This window comes from Odocoileus virginianus, chromosome 9 (assembly GCF_023699985.2).
Source record: "Odocoileus virginianus isolate 20LAN1187 ecotype Illinois chromosome 9, Ovbor_1.2, whole genome shotgun sequence".
In the NCBI taxonomy this organism is placed as follows: Eukaryota; Metazoa; Chordata; class Mammalia; order Artiodactyla; family Cervidae; genus Odocoileus; species Odocoileus virginianus.
Window position 1 is genome coordinate 26,879,623 of NC_069682.1, and position 26,827 is coordinate 26,906,449.

At 39.7% G+C, this 26,827-nt stretch overlaps 1 protein-coding gene across 6 annotated transcripts; it reads left to right on the forward strand.

Annotated features, from left to right (window-relative positions):
* Positions 1-1,767: 1,767 nt before the first annotated feature.
* Positions 1,768-23,681, forward strand: SUV39H2 (SUV39H2 histone lysine methyltransferase). 6 transcript variants are annotated; one of them, XM_020881268.2, is made up of 6 exons: positions 1,768-1,884; positions 4,540-4,685; positions 17,674-18,345; positions 20,403-20,549; positions 22,212-22,341; positions 23,166-23,681. In XM_020881268.2, the coding sequence occupies exons 1-6, from the start codon at positions 1,854-1,856 to the stop codon at positions 23,270-23,272; spliced, it is 1,233 nt and encodes a 410-aa protein (XP_020736927.1). In that variant the 5' UTR covers positions 1,768-1,853; the 3' UTR covers positions 23,273-23,681. The 6 variants fall into 6 exon arrangements, with proteins under 6 accessions (XP_020736927.1, XP_020736929.1, XP_020736931.1 ...); XM_020881272.2 differs by lacking the exon at positions 1,768-1,884 and adding an exon at positions 2,202-2,271; XM_020881269.2 differs by lacking the exon at positions 1,768-1,884 and adding an exon at positions 2,323-2,444.
* The last annotated feature ends 3,146 nt before the right edge of the window (positions 23,682-26,827 follow it).

Sequence of the window (26,827 nt, forward strand, 5' to 3'; positions counted from 1 at the left end):
TGGTGTGCTATGGTTCATGGGGTTGAAAACAGTCAGACATGACTTAGATGTGTATGTTTAGGGAAAACCATAGTATATGTAGGGTTCAGTACTATCCGTGGTCTCAGGCATCCACTGGGAGTCTTGGAACATACTCCAGGCGAATAAGGGGATATATACAATTTGATATGTTGGTTTAAACACCTAAGTGGATATGTCAGCTAGGCACTGTGGATATTCAAGTCTGGAATTGAGAACAGAGGTCAGGACTGGAGACAGAAAGTTGGGAACCTTAACTAGAAAGATATTTAAATCCATAGGAATTGAGGCAGTCACTTAGGAAAAGAGCGTAAGAGAAATGTCTCAAGGCCAAATCTTGAACCCCAGCATTTAGGTTGGATAGAGGAAAGGGAGCCAACATAGGAGTGAAGAGTGGCCAGTGAGGTGGGGGAAAACCAAGAAATAGCAACCCACTCCAGTATTTTTGCCTCGGAAATCCTATGGACAGAGGAGCCTGGCTGCCTAGAGTCCATGGGGTCGCAAGAGTTGGACACAGCTTAGCGACTAAACCATTACAAGATGCTCACTATAGAAAATATGTAAAAACAAGAAGCCAAAAAGGAAACCACTTTCCTGAGACTTTATATCTCTCTTCCTATACATTTCCTTACATAGTTGAAACTATATTTTACAACTTTTAGTTGTTTTATGTTTCAATAAGTTTTGTTAAACACTTCTCTATGACACCAAAGGCTTCATAAATATCTTTGATGGCTTGACAGTATTTCATAATGTAATCAAAACAAATCAATTTCTTTAATGTTCTGTGTTTATTCCCAACATGGCAAACTTACATAGAATGCTTTAAAATCTTTTTGTATTTTACAGAAATTTTAAAAAATCTTCGGTAGACGTCAAACGGCTTTCTACCGAACTTCTGCGATTTACTCTTGAAAGATTTCTGCTTCAGATTGTTTAGAACAGTCACCATGGATGCGGTGTGATGCATGGATGAGGACGGGGTGGGAGTGGAGACCTGTGTGGTCCAAGTATGAGGACCTGGGCGTCCCGCAGCCAACAAGGATGCGGCTCCCCACCCCCAGGCGTGGGGCGTAGCCCAGAAGCTAGTCAGAAACACACAACTCCAGATCTCAGCCCAGCCCCCACGCCCCCCGCCCCCCAATTCCAATCTGCATGTTAACAAGATGTCCAGATGACTCCTATGCCCTTTCAGGTGTGAGAAGCACTGATCTAGACCAGCGGTTTCAAACTGCACACTGCGAATCACCAGGGGAGCTTTAAAAATTCCAACGTCCCCCGTTACACCCCGTTCCTATTGGATCTCCAAGAGTGAAACAAAAAACAAAACCTCCAAGGGGTCCAATGTACAGTCAATTTTGGGAACGTGTGATCTAGAGGCAGAGCCTAGAAGGAAAAAAGGGTCTGTTAGGCTCAGGTGGCTGAAGAACAATTATTGGGGGGGGGTGGACGTACACTGCGTTTGGAAATCTGCACATTGCACACGCAGCGCCCAGGCAGAAGAAATAATTACTGTAGGAAAGCCTGACTGATGCCCGTACCCTGAACTAGGCGCTCAGCCAGCCAGGCCAGGTCAGGTGGCCACTCACCTAGGCGAGCGCTCCCAGATTCCGACCGCTTGTCCCGCCCCCGCCCGCAAAGTCCTCGCGAAAGACTTGGGGCGCAGGCGCACTCGCCGTCGCGGCTGGGACGGCCGCCGCTGACGTCAGGACGCCTCGCGGATTCTAGGCCCCCGCCCGGGCTCCCGAGTTTTGCGCGGGCTGTGCGGGGGCGGGGCGTTGGGCCAGCTGAGCTATCCCGTCAGACCGCGCCAGTTTGAATGAAAGCTCCTCAAGATGGCGGCGGCCGGGGCCGAGGCGCCAGGAGGTGAGAGCTGGAGAGCGGCGCCCCACACTGTCCCCCGTCCGCCGGGCAAACTCCCGAGGCCCGAGAAGCGGGGCCGAAACGCGCGGGCCGGCCAGAGCGCGACGCGGCGAGACATCGCCTTCCGCGCGGCTGACACTGCGGCCCCCAGACGCGCGCCGCGGGCTCCTCCCTGCCCCCGGCCCCTGACCCTCCTCGCGGCTCGGCCCGCCCGCTGCCCGCAGTCTCTTCCCGCGCCCGGCCCTCTCGAGGCCCGGCCCCCGCCCTCCGCTGCTGTCCCACGGACCCGGCGGCCCAGCCCCCGCCGCCGGCCGGCCCCGACACCCCACCCCGCCCGACCGCTGTTTGGGGGCAACCGGGTGGCTACGGCGGATCCTTGCGCGGCTCGAGGTCCGTGGGCACGAGGGGGGCGCGACTCCTTTGTGATGGTTTGAGCGGGACGTTTGCGGTCGGGCTGGCTTTGGACTGGGAGCGGGAGGACCCCGGTGGTGTGGGTGTGACCTCAGTGTCGGAGGAGCAGAGAGAGGTCGGGGCTATGAGAGGTGTGAAGGCTAAGAAAGGAGGTGAGTGAGGATGTACCCCGATTCGGACTCGGGGAGGACCGGTTCCCTGTTGGAGGAAATCCCACTAAGTGGGTACTGGAGGCGGTAGCCCCTGGCTCACGGGAATCTTCATCCCTGCCGGGAAAGAACTTGCGTGCTGTTTCTGTGGTCGCCAAAGAATTAGGTGCTGAACGTGTGTTTGTGCGCGCGCTCCAAGACTGGAACTTTCAATGCCTTCTGAAACGGAAAGGTGTTTTCCAGCACTGCGCCTCTCCGCTTGGATTATGGACTCATTATCGCCCAACTTTTCCTCCGCTAGGGGTTAGTGTGAACTAGTGTCAAGTTCTTGTGGTGGTCATGAAATGTTTACTCTTAACCAATGAATTCTCTTTCTACGTTATTAGAGACAGATTGGTTACTGGGCTGGGGGCGAGGGGGTGCGGTGTCGTGTGTTCCAAGTTTTCTTACTCTCAAAACTAGCATTTCCGTGGAGGGTTGCGTCTTGAATTCTTCTGTTGCTTGCACTAAGTGAAATTGGTAGGAACAGCAGACAGATACACCTTGGATAGAAAGTCCAGGTGGTCAGCATAACGAGGTTAGCTCTTCACAAAACATCCTGAGGCTTTTTAAATGGAAGAGATGGATATAAGGGGTGGTTTGTATTCCACTACTCCCCTACCCTCAAACCACCCCTCAAATTTTTTAGGGGAAAAATACATTTCACTTTCTTGATCTGTAACTGAGTTCTTTGGGGTGGGGAGGAGTGGGGCTGGAAATCGTATTTCAGGTTTTCTGACCAAGAGACCCCTGGGTGAGTTTGGGAGGGCGAGGAACCGGTATACAAGGACCAGCTCTTCTCTCTTCCCTGCAAATTACCTCCAAACCCAAAAGGCTATCACAGCTACCTTGGAAAGCTGCCTAGTAAAGCGTGCGTTTACTGATGGATTTTGTTTGGTTTACTCCCAGTTTATTCCAGCCCTCACATTTTTTTCAGTGAAGCTGAAACCCAGTAAGATGGAAACCTCCCTAAAGTCATGTAGTCAGGTGGCCTCGAGGGGGCTGGAACAGAGGACCCTTGATCCTCTCTGGTGTTTCTCGTGGCACTTGCCGGAAAGCCAAGTTTATTCTGTGTTTCTAAACGTCAGTTTGTGTTAACCTATTTTTAAAAAATATTTATTTACTTAATTTGGCTGTGCCAGGTCTTAGTTGCAGGTATGGGGGATCTTCTATCTTAGATGCAGCATATGGGATCTAGTTTCCTGACCAGGATTGAATTTGGGCCCCTGTATTGGGAGCTTGGAGTCTTGGCCACTGGATCACCACCCTGTGTTAACCTATTTTTAATGCAGTGTGGTGGCATACTCTTAACAGGAATTTGAGGGTAGACTCCCACAGCACTGTTACTGGCTTTTATAAGGTTGATGATGAGTGTATCTAATTTTCTTCAGACTTGGTGTAAATTGAATACTCTGTATTGTCATCTTTGGCTTTGAAAACAATATAGGAAGTGAGTACTACAAAACTCAGTATACTCTTCATTATTTTATTGTAACCCTTGGGTTAATTTACCTTGCTAAACTACATTGCTGCATGGGCAAAATTGAAGTTAAAATTTCATACAACCTTCCCAAATGGGAAAAGTGGATCATATGATGTCACAAGTACATAACTATAAAATTAGATTTCAGTTCTTATTGCTGGACGAAGAGAAGGGGAAAATTACTTTTTAACAATGTAAGATTATTTTAAAATATATTTAAGATATATCTCTAATAATTTTGTGCTTGAGGTCTACATTTGACTAAAACAGCAATTCTATATAGAATACAATGAAAAAGTTAAAAATACTATCTCAGCCTATCTGTGTGTATAATCTCTGAAAGCTTATAGACATGAAACATTTTGTTTAGGTGGCCTAGTGGAAATTGATACAGTAGAGCAGAGACACATGAGAAAATCCAGGAAGAAATATTTACATGTAAATGGTTCCTTGAATTTTTAGTCTTACAAAATTGCCAGTTGAAGGGTGGGGATATAGAAGTCAAGATTTTTTGTTTTGTTTTATTTTAATTGAGTAGCTATTTCATTAGTAAAGAATTCTATTTTCTTATTGTAGCTTGGTGTGTGCCTTGCCTAGTTTCACTTGATACTCTTCAGGAATTATGTAGAAAAGAAAAGCTCACATGTAAATCGATTGGAATCACCAAAAGGAATCTAAACAATTATGAGGTGGAATACTTGTGTGACTACAAGGTAGTAAAGGTAAGGCAAATATCTAGACCCTTAAAAGAGACCTAATCAGACCTCCTTTTAGTATTTCATATTTCTGTAACATAAAGATAACCTTAAAAGTAAGCAAAGCTCTTCTTAATGGTTACAGTTCTCAGCCATAATAAATTTATATGTCCTGTCATCTGTTTTGCCAACTAACATTGAGAGGATTTTGAAATACAAAATGTTCTTACATTCAAATATTTCAAGGTGCTTATGTCATTCTACATCCAACTCTTGATTATCTCCATGTGGATTACCAAAGCAAATGTTTTAGCTCAGATTGGCTTCTCCTGTCATTCGTTTTGTTCCTGAATCATATTTCCCCACTATCACCTGAGATGAACCTAGAAATTTAAGCCAATTTTAATGTTACCAAATCTCAAGAAGCATCACCATTTGTATTTCCTGCTGTCCTGTCAAACTCCAGATAGCAATGAGGTTTTGTTGTGCAGTAGAACAGCCTGGAGTTCAGTCATTTCTAGCCTTTGTCTAGTACCTTGTGAAACCAGAAAAGTCATTTAACTTCCCTGGGCTCCCTGTATTTCTGTTTCTCTTGAAAATGACAGGGTTTTTCTTCAAGAAGCTCTTTACAGTCTAAACTTTACCATATACTTTTGAGTAACTCATCTCTCCATTGCCTACCTATTCTGTAAGAACTCTGATTGTTCATCTGTCAGTTCTTCTGGATGAATGAATCAGAAATCCTGTTTCCTTGTTTTCCTTCTCTTTCATCTTCCATATGGATTCTGCCATTAAATCCAATTCTTCTTTGAAACATCCATCTTCTTTTGGTCTCACAGGCTTCCTCACTCAGTGGAATGTTGTGATGAAGCATTTCACCTACCTAGCAACTAAACAACAACAAAATTTTACCTACGCTGTCGGCACTCTCTGCACCCCTGGCTGCAGTCTTCAACCCCCGAACAGCCCAGTCATCTGCCATTTCAGTTTATAAACTCTTGCCTGACCAGTCTAGCTGCAGGGGTCATATAATCACACTTCTTGGCTCCATTACATATTATTTCTGTTCTCACACTGCTCAGTTCCACTTGACAAGCTTTTTATCTTTCACTTGCTTCTTCCATTCTTGTCATCATTTTCCCAATTATAACTTTTCTGGACTTACTGTGTCCCTCACCCTCTCATACTCAGCTACAGACTTCTACCTCTTTGGATCCTCCAGGTATGAACTCTCAACTTACTTCACACCAGTTATCTGTATCTTTGTTAAGTGGTTGCACCTATTTTTCTTTTTTTCCCCTGCCCATCCCTTTTAGAACTTTGCTTAATCTTTGATGTCTTTTTTTTTTTTAATCAAGTGCGGTTTTTTTCACTGGTTTATCTTAATTGATAAATCAGATTTTCCCTAATCTTTCTTTGATCTTGCGTCCCCACTCAAGCATTTCCTATCTTTTCCTTCTTCCTTATTTCCCATCAACTTTTAAATACAGCTTTATTGACTCATGATTCACATACCCTACAATTCACCAATTGAAGCTGTACAATTCAAAACTTTTTGCACACTTGCAGAATTATTCTAAAATTGGTTGTAGCGGTGGTTGCACATTTTCATTAACCTAAAAAGAAACCCCATACTGCTTAGCCATCACCCCCCAAACCTCTCCAGATCTTTTTCCATTAACCCTCGGCAACCACTAGTCTACTTTCTGTCTCAATAGATGTCCCTGTGTGGACATTTCATGTACCTGGAATCATACAATATGTATGTGGTCCTTTATGATTGGCTTCTTGCACTTAGCATAATATTTTCAAAGTTCATTCATACTATAGCATGTATTAGTACTTTTTTTTATTGCCAGATATGTCATCACATGACATATATGGACATAGCACATTTGATTCATCTATTCATTACTTCATGGACATTTGGGTTGTTTCTATCTGGGAGCTGTTATAGATAATGTTATGAACATTCACGTACAAGTCTTGGGGTGGGCATGTTTTCATTTCTCTTGGATATATACCAAGAAGATCAGCTGCTGGTACCTCTATGGTTTAACCATCTGAGGAACTGCCAAACTGTTTTCCAAAGTGACCTCACCATTTTACATTCCCACCACCAGTGTGAAGGTTTTGATTTCTCCACATCTTCACCAATACCTGTTATCTGACTTTTTGATTATAGCTGTCCTAGTGGGTGTGGAACATCTCGTTCTTTTGGTTTGCATTTCTCTGGTGGCTAATGATGCTGAATATCTCCAGTGCTTATAGCCATTTGTATATCTTCTTTAGAGAACTATCTATTCAGATCCTTTACCTGTTTTTTAAAGTTTTTTTAAAATGTATTATTTGTGGCTGCACTGAGTCTTCACTGCCGTGCAGGCTTTCTCTAGTTGTGGTGAGCAGCCTTCTCACTGTGGTGGCTTCTCTCGTTGCGGAGCCAGGCTCTAGGGCACAGGTTCAGGGTTAACCGTGCCTGGGCTTAGTTGCCCTGTGCATGTAGGGTCTTCTCGGACCAGGGATGGAATCTGTGTTCCCTCCATGGGCAGGCTGATTCTTGACCACCATATCACCAGGGACGTCCCTACCTATTTTTTTTGAATTACGTTGTCTTTTTCTTACTGAGTTGTACTAGTTCTTTGTATATTCTAGATAGTCCCTTATCAGATACACAGATTGCAATTTGAGCTGTAGCTTGCTTGTAGTTTCCCGTCTTACTTTTTAACCCCTCCGTTCTGATTTATGCCCCTATCAGTGACCTCCTAATTGCCACATTTGAGGACCTCGGGTCTTACTCTCCTTTGCAGCATCCTACCCTGTTGGCTACTCTTTCTTGCTTGAACCTCTTGTCCTGGAGAGACTGCCTGGGTTGATTCCGGCTCTCCGTGTACAGTTGCATGGCCTTCAGTGTGGTACCTGGTTCTCTTTCCTTCAGTTTCCTCGCTGAGGTGAGTGGACAGTACCACCTCATGTTAGGTGGTGCATGTCACAGGGTCTCTGTTAGCAGACTGACCTGTGGTGGTCCTGTGGTAACGGCCTGTGCTGTCGTCGTCGTTTCTCACCTCCGTCTCCACTCCTTCTCACCACCCCTTCCTCTTACTGTTCTTTCTGAAGCTCCCTTACTGTCTCTTACCTGTCCTTCCTCTGAAATGTCGACACGTAATCGCGAAGGTGCTCTCCTTGGCCCTCTTCTCCCCTGGAAGCTGCTCTGTAGATGACCTCTTCTCGGTGGTTTCTATTTACACTTATTTGACTAGTGACCCTCAAATCTCTGTGAGGCATTGTCTTCTTTCTGAGCTTCATTTCAAACTGGGCACCCTGTAGGTACGCACATTGAACATATTCAAAACTGTATCCATTTCCCCCCATCAAACCTGCATCCTGATCTAGTGTCCCCTATCTAGCTTCATAGAATTATAACCTTCACAGTGACCTATCTTTATAAATTCTTCTTTCCTCCCTACCCTCTAAATCTAATAGATCATCTGATTATGTGGTCTCTACCTCTTAGAGACCATATGTCTCTGTCTTTTGCTGTTAATTCCTGTTCCACTTTAACAGAGACTTAATTACCAAGGAATCTGTACTTACATTGAAGGAGCTGCCAATTTTTTTTCTTATTCAGAATTCTGAGTCTTACAGTTCGGTTTGGGTAACTTTTGCTGTTAGTTTCTCCTTCAACCTTCTCCTTTTGGTTTCTTTGGAATAAGCACGCCTCCCACACTTATATCCTCGACAACTCACTTATATCCCTTACTTCTTCTCCTGCCTGACACAGATTATTTACTCTGTAAGCCAGTATTACTTCAGTATATGTCTACCTTTTCCGTCTGTCTGTCTTTCTGTCTTACAGTCAGGGCAGGTGAGAGAACCTATGACCCTGTCCTTTTCTTACATATTCCCCTCCATTTAGCTCATAGAAGAGATTGTCTCAGCACCATATTCTTCAGAGTCATTACAGTTTCTGAAACACAGCTCTGATTGCACTAGAACCTTCCTTTAGCCCTTTCAGTGGCTCCCTGGTGTCTGCTAATCTAAGCTGAGTCCCTTTGGACTGATGTTCTCTATCATCAGGCCACCAACCCCCTTCCCAGCTTCATCTCCTATAACATGTCCTACTTCCCAACCACACTGATATGCTAGAAAATTCTTCCATGTAGCTAAGGCTTACTGAATGTGTAGTGTGAGCTGAGCACTCTTCTGAGCATTGAGAATTTAGCTTAACAACAGACAGAGCTTATATTCTAATTCCTGAATACATCATGCACCTTCGTGCCTTTTGACTTTTCTCATCCAGTTCTCTCTCTCAAACTTTTTCTTCCCTCCTTTGCAAAATCCTGCATGCCTGCAAAGTTCAGCTGAAAGGTTACACCAACCACAGAGCCTCCTTCCTTCCTCACCTCAGCAAAATTGCTTTCTTTATTTTCAGGATAAGCACTGTTCTTGTCATTATTCTAGAACTTTTCACATTTTGTGGCTTTGTTTCATACCTTCCCTGCTTAACTATAAACCATTTGAGGGCCAAGAGTATGTCTTACTATAAACTGTAGTATACAGTGGGTATTTAGTTCATGGTTGATGAATTGGTTTTTTATGTCAGTTGTTTCTCCAGCCCTCACAATGACCACTGGATCAGGTCATCATAGCTTCATGCTTAAATGACAGCACCAATTTACTGACTAATGTCTGCTGATTCATCTTTCTGTAGTCTCACTCAGTAAATATTTGAGATTTTTCTGTGTATCAGGTGCTACATTAGGCAACAGGAACATAAAGATTAATGAGAAATGGTCCCTAACCGTAAGAAACTCACAGCCCAGTGAACAAGACTGATAAGTAAACCATCCAGTGCTATATAGACTAGTAAGTGCTAGGACAGACATCCTGACACGATTGGTGGGAGGAAGGCCTAGGCTGACTCAGAGAAGGCTTCCCGGAAAAGATAACATCCCGCTGGGGCCTCCTAAGACGAATGGAGGCTTTCCTTAAGGCTTTATACAGAGAATGGAGGGGAAGGATCTGGGATTTGGAGATGGTGAGAGACAAGTGAAGGAATTCCAGCTGTCCTGCTGCAGAGAGCATCATCTGGTTCTAAAAAGTGTGACACTGTATTCAGAGGGTTTTCTCTCCTCAGTGAGGGGGAGAGCGGGTTAGCAGGAAGGGAAATGACACATGTACAACTTACATATTCTGAAAGGCTATTGTAATGTAGGCAAGAAGTGATTGTGTTTGAACTAAAGTAGTAACAATCAAGATGAACAGAAGTAGATGATTTGCTTAATTATCAAGGATGTAAAATTTCAGTCTGTGGTTCAGCAGTCAGGGGGTTGGCTAGGGATCCAGCAGTGGAAAGCTTGCAGTGGTGTTGGTGGTAGTCTTGTTCACCAAGATCCAGGAATACAGGAAGATGAGCCTTAATATAGGAGGAGTAGGATAGGGGGCCAGACTGAGGTTGGAGAAGAAGGTTGAGAACATTTAAGTGTGAGCTGACCAGTAGGTGGTTGGAAGTGAAGTGAAGTGAAGTCGCTCTGTCGTGTCCAACTCTTTGCGACCCCATGGACTGTAGCCTACCAGGTTCTTCCATCCATGGGATTTTCCAGGCAAGAGTGCTGGAGCGGGTTGCTATTTCCTTCTCCAGGGGATCTTCCTGACCTAGGGATTGGACCCCGGTCTCCCTCATTGCAGGCAGACTCTTTACCCTCTAAGCCAACTTGAGGAAGACAGGTGGTTGGAAATGTGGCTTTAAATCAAGAATGAGAACTGACTGGTGACATTGCCCTTGAAGTGATTGGTGGAGGAATGGGGACTGAACCCCCAGGACTGGGCACACTTACCCCTTCATTAACCTGCAGATATTTCTCCAGTCTTCTACCACCTATCATGTCACACCCTGGGCACTAGCAGTCTCAGCGGTGGTGACACAGAGGTATGGTCCGTGATGTCATGGAGTTTGCCTTTTGGTGAGTGTAGAAAAACCTAAACTATCATTGTACCAAGAACTTAATGATAGTTGAGATGAGGCTAGTGTAACAGAAGGCTGTAGCTCATCCTGGAGAGAGTAGGTAGTTGTCCATGAGGAGCTAATTTCAGACTTAGTACTAAAGGGTGTAGAGATAATGGGGAAGGGTCCTGAGTTGAAAGAGAGCCTGACTCCTGCAAAGACTTTGAAGTATGGATGGAACATGATAAGCCAGAAGGATTGAAATGAGGCTGGAAGGATGCGGCAGGGCCCAGAAACTGCCACTTCTTGTAGGCAAAGAGAGGAATTCTTGACTTTAAGTTTTGATCAGGGGAGTGACATGGGGGAGAGGCGTGGGGGAGGGGGCTGTTGCACCATGAGTGGATAAGAGGCCATCGCAGTAATCCACACACAAAAAATGGGAGACGAGCGAAGATCGAGGAACAGGAAGGGGTACTCACAGGGAAGAGCTGTCCAAGGACAGGCACAAACTGGCAAGAAAGGTAGGAGAATCAGAAGAGTAAATCATGGAAGCCTGAGGAGCAGATCTTGTCAGCAAAACAGAATCATGACCAGTGGGGTCAAAGCAGAAGTAGAACATTACCCTCTTGACTGAGCTGTGGACAGGTCACTGATGCCCTTAGAGCATTTCTGTGGTTTGGATAGAAGAAGCCAAAATAGAATGAATTAAAGAATAAGTTGAAAATGAGAAAGTAAGGTCAAGTAGCATGGGCAACTCTTCAAGAACTCTTGCTTTCAAGAAGGGATGTGTAGGGTCTAAGAGTGTTGATAATTTAATTTTTTAAAAAATCTGACTAGATAATGTGATTTTAAAAATTGAATGTTATAAAGCATTTTATACTGGGGAAAAAAAAATCTTCCACCCCGTGACCTTAGTCTCTGATCTCTAAACTTTTAGTAATTTATCATATCTTTTAGAGGTCCCTTCTTTTCAAGCATTTGTATCTCAAAGGAGGTTTAGTTTAATTTTGCTTTTAAAAAATAAGGGAGAGTCAGATGCTAGTGAAAAATCAGGAGAGAGCAAGAAACTGAAGAGATAGCATAGGGAAGGGACTGATGGAGGAAGGGCATCTTTCCTGCTGTGTCCGAGGTCCCCTTTGTCTCTAGTTCCAGGTCCATGGAAGGATGGAAAGTCAGGGCTATGTGCTCCCGAAAATAATAGGGGAGGCAGGGGATAGGGACCCAGAAGAAAATGGAGGTCTGGAATAGCCCACTCAGGACAGGGAAGGAATAGCAACTGGGGGAACAACGGGATGGTTACCATGATGGGCTCCTGCTGGGGTCCAGTGGAACTCAAAGGATATGAATTGGAGTCTCGGCGCTGTGTGATTTTTTTTTTTTTTTAAATGCCACATGTTTGCCATGTTGCCCGTTTGTGCACAAAAATTTGTGACGAAACTGTGGGTGCTCTTTATTGACAAACTCAGCTCATCCATGAAGAAGTCCTTAGCAATCAAATATTAAAGAAATATTACCTTAAAGGCTTGACTTCTTAAAAGTCTCCAGGTCATTCTCTGTCTATAGGACTAGCACTTGACTGAATGACACATACTAACAAAATATCCACATTTCACCATAGTGAAATATTCCTTAAAGACTACTGCACGTAGGGTGGTTTGTTAAATGGAATAATAGAAATCATTAGACTAAACCCTAAATTTTAGAGGTCAGGAAAACAGAGCTCCAAGAAGGACTTTGCCAGGGTCATGTTGTTCATTTGTGTTAGTCTTGGGCCTGTAACGCAATCCTCACAGTACGTACAGTCTCAGATAGTGGTGTGAAAACCCAGTGACTTTCCATTGACCAGAATAATTCTCAAACTGTGTTCCCGTGTAACAGTGTGATTTTCATATTCAGATTCATGCTCTTCTACCATTAATATTGAATATTACGATCTCAAAACTTGCAGGGGAAAATTAGCTAATGAGAGGTAGATTTTTTTAATTGTTTTTCTTTTTTGTGCTCCCCCATATATGCATTTTAAAGAGTTTGTGCTTGCTACCTTTTACTGGCTACAGGCAACAGGTAACAGATACTAACATTAAAAAAAAAAACCATGAATTGTTATCTTCAGGTTAAGTTGAGCAGCTTGTATTTCTTTTAAGGATTCATACGGTTACTCTTGTGATTTTTTAATATTGCATACATATTAGTAGTCACATTTTTTGTTACACATTCAGAAACGTTTAGTAAGTGCCTATGATATAGTGGGGAATTTTGCTTGGTGCTAGGGTTACCAGGAATAAGATTGCTTCCCTTCTGCAAATGGCTTATATTGAGTTGGCCAAAATGTTTGGGTTCTTCCATCAGATCGTACAGAAAACCCAAACGAACTTTTTGGCTAACCCAATAGTTTCTATTAGAAATGGGAACACAAGTTGGCAATAATTAGTCCTCCTTGGGCAAGCGTGGCAAGGAAGACTCCACAGGAGAGATGACATTTGAGCTGAGTTTTTAAAATGGGTGGGTTTTTCTACACAGAAAAGATGAGACTGAAATAGGTGTTCAACAGACAAATGGAAGCAGACATTCTAACTAGAAATAACTGTGTGAACAGAGCAACATAAAGGTAGGAAAACAGCAATTCAGTGTGGCTGGAGGGTGGTATGTGAATGGAGCCATATTGGAACAGAGTCAGGGGAGCATCAAAGACCCAATCGAGAATAATCTTTGTTATAATTGGAAGTTTGAGTTAATTCTTTAGGCACTGGGGGAGCCATTAAAATTTTTAAGCAAGAAAATAACAGAATGACTGGTACTGTGGGGGAGTGCTTTTTGTTTTTATTAAAAATCTACACTCTAGTAGAGAAGGACAGATGGATTGTTGTTAGTCTGGAGGCAGGGAAACCAGTAGATCAGTGCCATAATCCAAGCAAGACTGAAGGCTTGAAGTAATTAGCATTCTGTTAATAGAGATGGATGAAAGGATCTAAGGAAGCTTGCTGATGGGGGAATGAAGGGAAGAAAGCCATGAGATTGACCTCCTGATTTGCAACTTGTGTGACTAGGTAGATGGGCTAAGGCTGCTTTGGTGCAAATACAGAGGGAAACTGTCTAGGAACAACAGTGTTGAGTTCCCTGTGGGTAGATTAAGAACCTATTGGACATCCAGTAGGTCATTGACTATATGGGGTTGCAGCTAAAATTTTGGGAGTGTCAGCGTACAGTTAAAACCGTTGGAGTAGTGAGGTTGCCCAGGGAGAACGTTTAGAGGAAGAATTCTTAGACTAGAATCCAAATATCCTGAAATTACCCATTGTACCAAACATGTAACTTTTGATAGGGGAAAGTCTGTAGCTTTCTGGAGATTCTCAAAACAGACAAACACTTGTTTAGTGTGAAAAGGGACCAGGACAGAATCATCTTGAGTGACTACATTGTTTGAAGTGATGAGCAGAGATCTCAGCAAAGAAGTCAGAGAAGGAACAAAAATGAAGAGAGAACTATGATATCAAAGCCTAAGGAGTGGTCAGATGAGGACTGAGTTGGCTTGGCAGTTAGAAGATTGGTAAAATGTTCTAATAGACAAGATAAAATTAAATATTTATTTTGAAAGAGACTTCCTACAGAAACACCATGGTTTTTAAGAGTTGTTAAAACCATTGGCCTACAGTAAAGCTCAGACGCCTCAGTCAGGTGTTCAAGGCTGTCCCAGATTTGCTCTTCCCTTGCTGTTGCAGTTTAATCTCTCGCTTCAGTGTTCTAAACCTCAAAGCTAGCTAAATCTGTCACTTCACTGTTTTCTGGATACTTCATGCAAATCTTAGCTCCAAGCTTTGCTTGTGTTTCTCATCCTGCCTGCCCCGTGCCCTGCCCAACAAACGCTATCAGTCTTTCACAGCGTAGTTTGTTCTACTTCCTCTGTGCCTTTTTCTCATTGACCTATATTGATTTGCTTCTTTATGTTTTAGTGGTATTTATTGTCTTACTTTTTTTGGCCTTTAAAGTTGTACCACCTTGCATTGCTCTTTATTTTACATACTACTGCCTTCCTTTCCCAATGAGATTTTATACCTAAAGGCTAATACTATCTTACATCTCATCCCACCGCCTAGTGACTGAACTTCGACATGCTCATTATAGACACTAAAATATTTGAATGAATTTAACCTAAGCCAAACATAGTGGGGGAAAATGTCTTGAAGAAAAAATTTCATATGATGCATTCCAAATTATACAGGAGTGATTAATGGATCATTTTTATGACTCCACTCCATTTTTATAGGTAATCAAGAGTTGACTGCATGTCTGAATAAGATATAGACATCCTGTGAGACTTAAAAAATTTTTGACTTTTATTTGAGAGTTCAGGGTATTGAAATCATTGCATTTAAGTCAAACTGATTTCTGTATAAAATTTATCTTATTTTTCAAAATGGAAATTTTTTATTTTAAAAGTAAAATGAGGCTTATAAAATGAAAGACAAATCTACAAAGTAGAAATAAAATGTTACTAATATTTACATAGCACTCATACTTTAGAAGCACCTTTACCATCCATAAGTTAAGTAGGTACAATGTAATTAACATTACAAAATAATCACTAAAAATGCACCTGACTCATCATTAAACAATATATTGTTTTGAAAGCAGACTTCGGTGGCTTCGTGTTTTGAGTGTTTCTTTCATTGTTTGCTGGCAACTTTTGGTGTATAACTCAGGACCATGGTAGGAAAGACTGTAGCAAGAAAAAAAAGAGGGCCAGGGTTGCACTGTTTTATTTTGGAATCAGAAAAATGTAACTTTTATTTATAATTAAAGGGAATAGGTAATGTGACATGGTGCCAAAGCATCCTCATTGTTACTGAGCATCTATCTGCTAACAGCAACTGCAGACTGCAGTTACCTGACAGGAGGGAGCGGCCCATGTTAGGTTTAGTGAGCCGGTTTGACCAACACGTCAATATATGTCTAGGCTTTTTTCCCCTGGAATCATAGTATATATTTTCATAGAAGTATAGTTTTTGTGCATATGTTCATGCCATAATTTAGTCACTTTTTTTTTGACTAAACATTTTTACCATTTTCACAAAAAAGCAGAGCTCTTTTCATTAATAAGCATTATTGTGTACTGAGTAGAATATAATAAAACATGGAGATAAGCTCCCTGACTAGCCAAGTGACCTCCTGCAAGGCTGCCTTAATGCTTCTTACCCCATCGTGCCTCAGTACATTTTCTGGACCTGCCAGGTCATAATAAACTAGAACTAGTAAAACACCCTTACTTTATAATAAAACCTCTATTTAAAATTTCAGGGGAAATCAAATTATGCCAGTTAATTTTTTAATCAATATCTGTGAATTAAAATGCTAACTAAAAACCATAGAATGCAGTTTACTTACTCTATATTTCAGAAGACATTTTACCCTAGCACTCATGGGCTTATGTTTGCTATTCTAGAGAACAAAGAAAATTGAGACTTTACTTGAATAATTTATGTATAGTATGTACACTAGACTTCTGCCTGCCAATGCAGATGTAAGAGACCCAGGTTCGATCCCTGGGCTGGGAAGATCCCCTGGAGGAGGAAATGGCAACCCACTCCAGTATTCTTGCTTGGAGAATCCCATGGACAGAGGAGCCTGGCGGACTACAGTCCATGGGGTTGCACAGTCGGACACAGTGGAAGTGACTTAGCACACACGCACATACGCTGGACTGCCTTTTTAAAGAGAAGCTTAGTATAGCATTGGGAAGACACAGCCAACTCCTGGGGTGAGAAAGCAGGATTTCGGGTATCATAATGACCAACAGCAGTCTGAAAGATAAATCAAATATTTGATTTTTGGTGCTTTGAGGGCCTGTCACCTAATCCAGCCACAGGCGAGTCTCTCTGGAATTGTGCTGTTCAACAGAAATATGATACAAACTATAGGTGTATACAGTTGGCCCTCTGTATCCCCAGGTTCTGTGCCCCAGGATTTAACTAACTTCAGAGAGAAAATATTTGAAAAAGAGAAAGTTGCAAGGCAAAACTTGAATTTGCCCTGCGCTGGCAACTATTTATATAGCATTCACATTATATTAGATCTAGAGATGATTTAAAGTATACAAGTAGGCTCTATGCAAATACTATGCCATTTTACATTTGGGACTTGAGCATAGTGGATTTTAGTATCCGAGAGGAATCCTGAAACCAATCCTCTGGTGAATACCAAAGGACAACTGTAATTAAAAAAATTTTTCTCTTGTAACTGCATTAAACAAAATGGAAAGAGCCAGGTGAAACTTATTTCAATAATACATTTAATTTAACCCCAAGTATTATTTTCATGTGTAATCAATGCTTTTTTAAAAATTAAATACTTTATATTATTTTTGTGCTGAGTCTTTGAAGTGCAGTGTGTATTACACATAGAGCACATCTCAGTTTGGACCAGCCACATTCAGTAGCGACATGCAGCCAGGAATGCCCCGTACAGTTCACTCTAGAAAATGTAGGGAGGTGTGTCCTGGACATTAATGAAAAAGAACTTCCCTCATAGCCAGTGTAAAGTATTAAATTACAGACCTTGTTGTTCAGTCACCAAGTCGTGTCCAACTCTTTGTGACCCCATGGACTGCAGCACTCCAGGCCTCCCTGTCCCTCACTATCTCCTGGAGTTTGCCCAAGTTCATGTCCATTGAATCAGTTATCACAGACCTTAGAAGGTGCCTGCAGCTGTGCTGGCCAAGCAAACTGCTGACCTATGTCATAAATTCGTTTTGGTACAACTTATTTCCATATAAAGGTAAATACTGTTTTGTTTAACTTGATCACTGGTAACATATTCATGAATTTCAGTACTTTTATCTTTCCCCAGGTGTGACTTTTTTGCCTGTAGTCAAACATTATGCTATATCTAAGTTTTCTGTACATATTTTATGTAATGAAAAGAAAAACAGCTTTATGATTTGTATTTCATCTGCTAGTAACCTGTAGCTGTGTATTATGAACTTTATTAAGAAAAATAATAATACTCTTCAAGATATTAAATTATTTTCAGTAAATGGATATGTCATAATCTGATTTGCATTTTCTTTTATATTTTAAGGATATGGAATATTATCTTGTAAAATGGAAAGGATGGCCAGATTCTACAAATACTTGGGAACCTTTGCAAAATCTCAAGTGCCCATTACTACTTCAGCAGTTCTCTAATGACAAGCATAATTATTTATCTCAGGTAAAGAAAGGCAAAGCAATAACTCTCAAAGAAAATCACAGAGCCTTGAAACCTGCTGTTGCTGAATACATTGTGAAGAAGGCTAAGCAAAGGATAGCCCTGCAGAGGTGGCAGGATGAACTCAACAGAAGGAAGACTCACAAAGGAATGATTTTTGTTGAAAATACTGTGGACTTAGAGGGGCCCCCTTCAGACTTCTACTACATTAATGAATACAAACCAGCTCCTGGAATCAGCTTAGTAAATGAAGCTACCTTTGGTTGTTCATGCAGAGATTGCTTCTTTGAAAAATGTTGTCCTGCTGAAGCTGGAGTTCTTTTGGCTTATAATAAAAATCAACAAATTAAAATCCCACCTGGTACCCCCATTTACGAGTGCAACTCACGGTGTCAGTGTGGACCCGATTGTCCCAACAGGATTGTACAGAAAGGCACACAGTATTCGCTTTGCATCTTTCGAACCAGCAATGGCTGTGGCTGGGGTGTAAAAACCCTTGTGAAGATTAAAAGAATGAGTTTTGTCATGGAATATGTTGGAGAGGTACGGTCACCTTCTCTCATAGCAGATAATGTACAAGGAAGGTTTATGCTTTTGAAAAGTTGCCTTTTTAACCTCAGTGACAAACATTTGGTATGTTTTGATATTATCATTGCAAATATGTACAAACTTCAGGTTTGAAAGATGGGTTCACTGGCATCATTTAAAAATATAAACTTGATATGAATCAAAAAATTATATATAATGGCAAATGTAGTAGTCATCTTTCAACAAACACCCAGTCATAAATCACTGAAACTGGCATTTGTAAATTTGAAAATATGAAAACTATTTTTACACAAGAGTCCTAAGACAATTTTGAAAATCAGATCTAAATACATCCTGACTTGGAAACTTGCCGGGGTAGGGGGGGGTTACTTTTTAATTGGAGGAAAATTGCTTTACCATGTTTTGTTGACTTCTGCTGTACAACATCGCAAATCAGTCATAAATATATGTATCCCTACCCCCTCCCTCTTGCGGCTCCCTACCCCCATCCCACCCCTCTCGGTCAACACAGGGTAACCCGGCTGGGCTCCGGAAGCTGTTAAATTGTAATTCACTTCATCCATTTGACCAAATATGATTATGTGTAGTCGGCAAAACTCAATTTTACATCAGTAGGAAAGACTGTAGAGTAAATGGATGTTTTATGAGCAAGTACTGTAAAATACACATAAACACATGTATTGCAACCGCCAGCAGTGAGTGAATGAGTGAAGTGGCTCAGTTATGTCCGACTCTTTGCGACCCCATGGACCTGCACCAGGCTCCTCCGTCCATGGGATTTTCTAGGCAAGAGTACTGGAGTGGGTTGCCATTTCCTTCTCCAGGGACCCGCCAGCAAGGAACATCCAAATCCTTTGTAACTCAGCTACAAAGACTGTTCTCTGAATTACCAAATACTAAGCAAATTTTTATACATTCAATGTAGATATACAGAAGATAGTATTTACCGCATACTATTCTAAAGCACCTTGTGTTTTAACTTATGAATTCTGTCAACAACTCTATGAGGTGGTAGCATTCTCTTCATTATTATACAGGAGGAAACTGAGGCACAGAGAAAAATTAAGCAACTCACCCAGGGTCACTTAGTAGTAACAAAGAATCAAGATTCAAAACCAAGCCTCTAGAATCTTGACCCCTGCACCATTCTTTCCCAGACTGAATGGTGGGAGAGGCTGTGGCTAGAAAAATACAAGTGTGACTGCCTCTCTGGGGTTGTCAACTCAGATATTTTAGAAGTTGTTTGGAATTGGATAACCTTTAAGTATCTGCATTCACCCAGAATTCTCAGGTCAGATTGCATCCCTATTTTTATCCTTAAATTTTTAGACAATGGCAGATTATTATAAATCACTATTCAGGAGACTGGATCTCATATAATCAAATCATTCTCTTTTTGAGTTTAATAAATACAACTGAATTTGGTTGCCACCATGAATCACTTGAGACATTTTTGGTTTCTTAATCTGAGCATGTGGTGAAGCTGTGTTCTTCAGAGCAGAACTGTATAAATGATGGTTGTGAGCTGCAGAATTTCATGAAAACCACCTATTCTACAAAACTAAACTTGCCATTCAGTTAACTGTGGATTTAGCGTACCTTCTCTCCTGTATTTGCAACTAATTTCCATTTGTAACTACACACAGATTAATTATAGGAAAATTATGCTTTAGAGCACAGATACTTGTAAACTTAGTTCTTTACATTCTGGTGTGTTCTACAGAGAGCTATAGTTGTGTAGCTCCTGTATTGATATATTGAACATATAAATAAATTAGAACCAAAGTAGTATACTATTTCAGCTTGGTAATTGTTGGGTTGTCCTAATTCTCATTTAAATAGTCATACTTAGCATCCTCATTTTCTCCTTTCGTTTCCCCACCTCTTTTCATCTAGTTTTTCTAGAGTAAGTTTATGTAAATGTTTATTTTGATGGCATTTTTATTTCTTTTTATGCACTTAAAGGCCATTAATATATTAATAGATTTATGGATGAATGTTTCTTCACTTAAGCAACAGCTATATAATATACTATAGTTTTTTCTTTTTAGGTAATCACCAGCGAGGAAGCCGAGAGACGTGGGCAGTTATATGACAACAAAGGAATCACATATCTCTTTGATCTGGACTATGAATCTGATGAATTCACAGTGGATGCAGCTCGATACGGAAATGTGTCTCATTTTGTGAATCACAGTGTAAGAGATACTTATTATAGACAGGACTAGGACTACTTACTATAGACAGGACTAATTAGTACTGTTTTAAACGATTTTCTGTACTTGAGGGATAATTATATACTTTGTCATTTTTTCCAAAGTATTTTAATACAAGGGCCTTTTCTGTTAATTCCTGTTATTACTGCTCTTTTCGGAAAATTCATCAATGTGCTTATCAAATACCATCCATTTTAAGAATCTTTACATGTATTACTTCATTTAAACTTTCCAACAACTTTATAAGATAGGTATTATCCTCATACAGAGAAGGAAATTAATCACCAGAGGAGTTAAGAGGTAATAAGTTGAAAAATTAACACCGCTATATGGGTTATAGAAGTTAACACAGCTAAATTTAGGATGTATGACTAAAGAAAGATTGCTATATTCTCTTAAAATGTAAACATGTTAACATTTTTATAAAATTTTAGGATTTCTAGAGTACTGAAGTATTTAGGGCTACTTTTCCAAATTATGAATTAGTATTCTTAATTCTTATTTAAAACAAACTTAGAATACAGTTAGAACCTTAACTCCAAAAACTTACACTCTAAAAAACTACACTCTATAAAAACTATAAGGGAGGTTAGGAGTTACTAGACACCTATTTAGTGCTCGATGGATAACAGTTTTAGGCTTGTGAGATTGGCATTATCTCCATTTTATAGATATAAGAAAAATGTGTCTCAGAGAGTAAGTCCTATAGTTGACCACAGAAGGAAGGTAGACCATGCTAATCTTTTGATGGGTTTTTATACCAAGAAACTAGTTTATGATGAGTAATGAAATACCAGAGACCTTCTGACATCTTAGTTTCCTGGTTTACTTAAACATTTAATTTTTTCTTAATGATAAAATCAAAAGGCTTTCAAAATAGATACTCTATTCAAGGACAATTAAACAGTCATTTTTATTTCTTAGTATGATTCACTGGATCTTTCTTGCATATTCTAGAATTTAGTGTAGAGTTCTCAAAATACTGAATAATTCCAATCAAAAGTTTTAAGAAATGAAATTCCATGCAGTATGAAATTGCATGATTTGATTTTTTAAGAACAGTTACTGCAGTTCTTTAAGCCTTACTAGAGCATCTTTTAATTTTAATAATCTATTTCTAGATGTTCTGCTTGGGCCTTTTTTGACTTTCTAGGCTTTTCAATAAACTTTTGGTACAGTAGTCCCTGCTTATCTGCAGTTTCACTTCCCATGATTTTAGTTACTGCTGTCAAACATTCTCCAAAAATATTAAATTAAAAATTTTAGACACAAGCAAAAAATATTTTTATGCCTTACTAAAATATTTACAGGTGAGATATTATCTAATACTTGCATTAAAGTTCTCCAGAAACAATTAAGAAGTTGGGATTAGATGAAACAAGAATGACAGAAATGTTAATAATCCTTGAAGCTGCATAGTGGATGTATGTGAACTTATTTTCTCTTGGTTTATGTCTGAAATTTTCTGTAAGGGAATGCTGTTTGATTTCAGTGTGAATGCCTCAAAACCCTCTAAACAGTAAGCCACTTAATTTCTCATAGAATTTAAGACTAATGCTCCGGGAAATTAATGATTTTACATAGCATATAGAAGAGCTTATTCATGTCATTTTTACTTAAGTGGGTTCTCATATTCCTTTTTAGTGTGACCCAAACCTTCAGGTGTTCAATGTTTTCATTGATAACCTCGATACCCGTCTTCCCCGAATAGCATTATTTTCCACGAGAACTATCAATGCTGGAGAAGAACTCACTTTTGATTATCAAATGAAAGGTATGATTTTCAAATAGTTTCTTTGATGGAACATCAGTGTGAAAAATCTAATTAGAATAGAAAACCTTAGAACATCTGAACCAAACTAAATACTAACTAAATAGAAAGGGAAAAAAAGGCTATAAGAGTTTGTCTTTTCAATCAAGGGCACAAAGCTAATCTGACAGAGCTAATGCTAGAATCCAGGTCTGCCTGACCTTGGGGGCTGAGTAATGCTGTTTCTTTACATCAAGTTGCTGCCTGCTTTTTTCAGAACTTCCATATAGAAGCTTATTTATTATAAGATCTTTTTTCAATATTACTTGTATTTAAAAAATTTTCAGCCTTACATTTCTGAATGTTTACTGAGATGTGTATTCAAAAGATTGAAAATATGATGTAAATCATATATGAGCTTACTCCATTCCTACTTGAATCTGGCTTTTAAAAAGAACATTGAATTCTCTTTGCTTTACTGTGAACATTTAATTTTATGTGCTTTACTATATTCTTTGCTTAGGAAAGAAAACTCATACTGTTTTTTCTAAGTATGATGCCCTTTACATATTGTTACTATTTGACCTTGCTTTACGGCTCTTAGGAAATTTATGAAATGAATGCTTGTATATTGAATTTTACTAGTAAGTTTCATCATTTCACAAACCCATCCTCATAAACATGGGGTAATAACAGACACTTTGCCTCTGACTTGCCCACACCATCCTTTCATGACATTTCATAATGATTTGTCTCTGAATATTCACACTTATAACTGATAAAAAATTTGAAACTCATTATGAATTGTCTTAACTCTTTGTCCTGTACTTCTTTTTCTATGTATCCAGGTTCTGGAGATGTATCTTCAGATTCTATTGACCACAGCCCAGCCAAAAAGAGAGCCAGAACTGTGTGCAAATGTGGAGCTGTGACTTGCAGAGGTTACCTCAACTGAATTTTCAGGAAATAGAACTTATGACGATTACAGTGTTTTTTCTAATGTTAACATTTTAAAAGTATTTCAGACTTTTTTCATATTATCAAGATTATACACTACGATGATTTACAATTCATCTTTCAGACTATTGGCCAAATGCGTTACTGATACTTTTGAAGAGAGGCACATAGGATCACATACACTAATTCTAAATATACATATTCAGTGGTTAGATACCAAACATGAAAGGAAAACTATTTGCAGATCAACAGATATATACTTAAGAGGAAGTCTGTGAATATAGAGAAATGCCTCCTTCAGTGTTTGTTAAACTGATGATGTAACAGTTGCTAAGATTGAACATTCAATTTGCCATACACCTTGAATTTAAAGAAATAGAGTTAATTCTTATTGGACAAATACACAAGTTCTATTTTTGTTATTGTCATTCCTGTTTACCTACTTACAACTCTTTGTACTTGTATTTGAGACAAATAGGTGATACTGAATTATACTCTATTTTCTACTTTCATTAAAACATTGGTATCTTAATGATATAGAAATTTAAGGTCTAAAATTAAATGTAAAAAAATTTAATTGCAGCTTGATTTAATATTTTGAAGCAGTCTAGACCAGTAGGAGGGGTGGATATCTGAACCAGTAAAAGATTTTTTAATCTTGTAGAAGAAAGGTTTCTGAAGTTTTCCTAAAATTCTAGAATGGCTGGCTGATACGCTTCTTAGAAAGGATGAGGCATGGGGCCATGCATGTCTTTTGGAGTGCCAGGCAGGGGAGATGGAGCACTTTATAGGACCCTCTTAATAACATGAATCAGGCGATCTCTGATGAATACCTCTGGTCTCCACAGTAAAAACAAGATCTCTCTTAAGAGCAGCCGTATGTAATAATAATGTTCCACACAATAATTAACATTGCATCTTCTGAAGTTCAGGTAGTTTTAACATTTCCTTGCCACTAAATTATTTTTATAATAAAGGGCCTGCATGCCTTTCTTAAGAAGTGATATATATTTTGAACTGATACTTATTTTATACATGAATTTTTTTCATGTGATAAAGCTAAACTTGGCTTGGCCAAAGTGTGTGCCTGAATTATGAGACCATTTATTACTTGAACTCTGAAGACTGAAGTGACTATATTCATTGTTTGGGGTGGGGAGTTGGTTTTGTTTTTTCCTACATAGTGAAACCTAAGTTGGGAAAAAAACTGTTTTCATCTCCCTCAGATCCTGGAACGTCTAATCATGGTGTCCAACATGACAGTGAATGTAACAGCTAAGTCTGGCTTTTGGTATTCCTAATTAGGTCCTGCCAGGGCTCACTGCCTGAGGCTTTAATGACCCACAGAACCTTTGAGTAAAACTGAACTGACTTCAAGAATGCAGCACTTCACATCTTAATCCTTCGCTTCTCTTCTTGGGAGAAGCTGCACTTTGTTAATATTGCTGTCACAGGACTTTGCTTTTTCATAGTACAGGGTGAATTGTTTACATGTTTGGAGCCTCAGAGTATATCTGCTTACCAAAATTTGGAGGCGTCAAGGAGAAAAATATTTTTTAATGCCATTTCTTGTTGTTCTTGATAAAAAATAGTCACAAGGTGTCAGTGGTTTTTAAAAAAAAGTCACAAATTTACAGCTGCTCCCAGGGGCCTGACTTACTTTGAATTATAATTCTCACAGGTTCAAGATGTAATTGTAACATTGGTCAGTGTTTTACTATCTAGTTATTTGATCTTGTCTACTCTGTGTTAAAGAAATGTAAAGCTGGAGAACAAAGGGAAGAATGACTATTTTCGGTAAACTAGCATTTGGTCCTTATAGAAATGTAATGAGCTTTTGACATTTTAAATACCCACTTTAACCGTGAGTCGTTAGAATACCTGAACTTAAGTAGTAAAATAATAGAAAATAAATGAAGCTGTTAGGAGCTTTAACTATTTTAAGTCAACATCTAGCTTCTTGTTTCCTAAGTTGTCAGAATTTGTTCTCTCAATATCAAACAGATATGCAAGGGTAATATTTAGATCAAGTTTACAGTATTTAGATCAAGTTAATGCTGTAAATTAATCCACTGTCAAGTTGTATTGATAACACTGTTTTCAGTATCTACAGAAAAAGATTCTGACACACAGTTGGTAAGCTCAGGGTTTTTTCCCCCACATATGCACAAAATCTAGATTGCACTTACTTATAGTAAGCAGTTTCTCTTAGTAAAATAAATTTAGTTTAGCATTTGGTTTTCTTTTATTATACCTTAGCTTTATTTCTGAATATTTTACTGTCATTTTCAGTAAAGCTAAAGGGGCAGAAAATTATTGATGTACTCCTGACTACCTGTTACTGAGATTAACCAAAGTTTTATACCATTCTTTTAAATATTACTTTTAAGAAAGTTTTATTATTGTCATGGCTCATGCATTTGAATATTAAAGTACCATTTTATGGTACTTTATGCTAAAGTACTTAGCATAAGGTAGATGGATGCATGAATTTTTTGAGCATTATTAGTCACCAGGCACTTACGCAGTTTTGCTAAGTACTGCCTGGAAGTGCAGAGGCCGTTTAGAATTAGAGCTGATAACCTTTGAGTAAGTCTCAGGCCCTGTGCATGTCCTGTGCTTCTCATGAGTCAAGGACGCTGGTGCTGCCTTCCCTAAACATACTGAAGACATGGGCTCAGACTGCCACGGTTAACGTTAACATCCCCACAATCGGAAACTACACTTGACTGCTTTTAACATACTTGACCAACTTCAGGCAGACGTGTTTTTGTTTTTTTTTTTTAATCAGTTTCTACTGTTAAACAAACTGCGAAGTCCTGGATTCCTCTCTAAGGAAATGTGGCTAGCCATGGGTTTCTTTTGTGATAATATACCTTGGCATTTTGAAACTTTTTCACTTATTTTATACATCACAGTTCTTGAAGTAAAACTCAAATAGCCAGTGTAATGAATCCTACCCACTTTATGCTCTTCTTGAGAGGCTTCAGTGCCCAGTGGTTAAGAGCATGGCCTGGGGGCCCTGAGTGCCTTGTTTGAGTTCTGGCTTCACATCTTACTAATAAACTAACCGCTCTGCCTCAGCCTCCTCCTTTGTGAATGCAGATGTTAAGTGTGCTTACCTCAAAGGGTGCTTGTGAGGAGTAAAGAGTGTGTGAAAGAATTAAGCCTTGTTGCAGAGGAAGTGCCATATATCAGTATTAGCTGTAATTATTCTGTACTGTAAAACATGGTGATCACTGCAGGGTTTTTGATCAAAGTCTGTTCTAGTACTCTTAGCCATTAAATACATTCAGCTAGCATTTATTATGCTAGAATCACATATAAAACAATATATTAAATTGATGGTGATAATACTGCAAATATATTCAGAAGAATGTTTACAGGCATGTTTTGAACACCCACCTTGGATCATAAGCTCTACTGTTAAGAGGACGTCTTAAGGGTCAGTGAATATGTACAAATGCATACAGTAGTTACATTTGACTATGTGACTTATGATAATTGAAGTATAATTAATTTCTAGAGCTAAAAATTAAAAATGAAGTCTCTG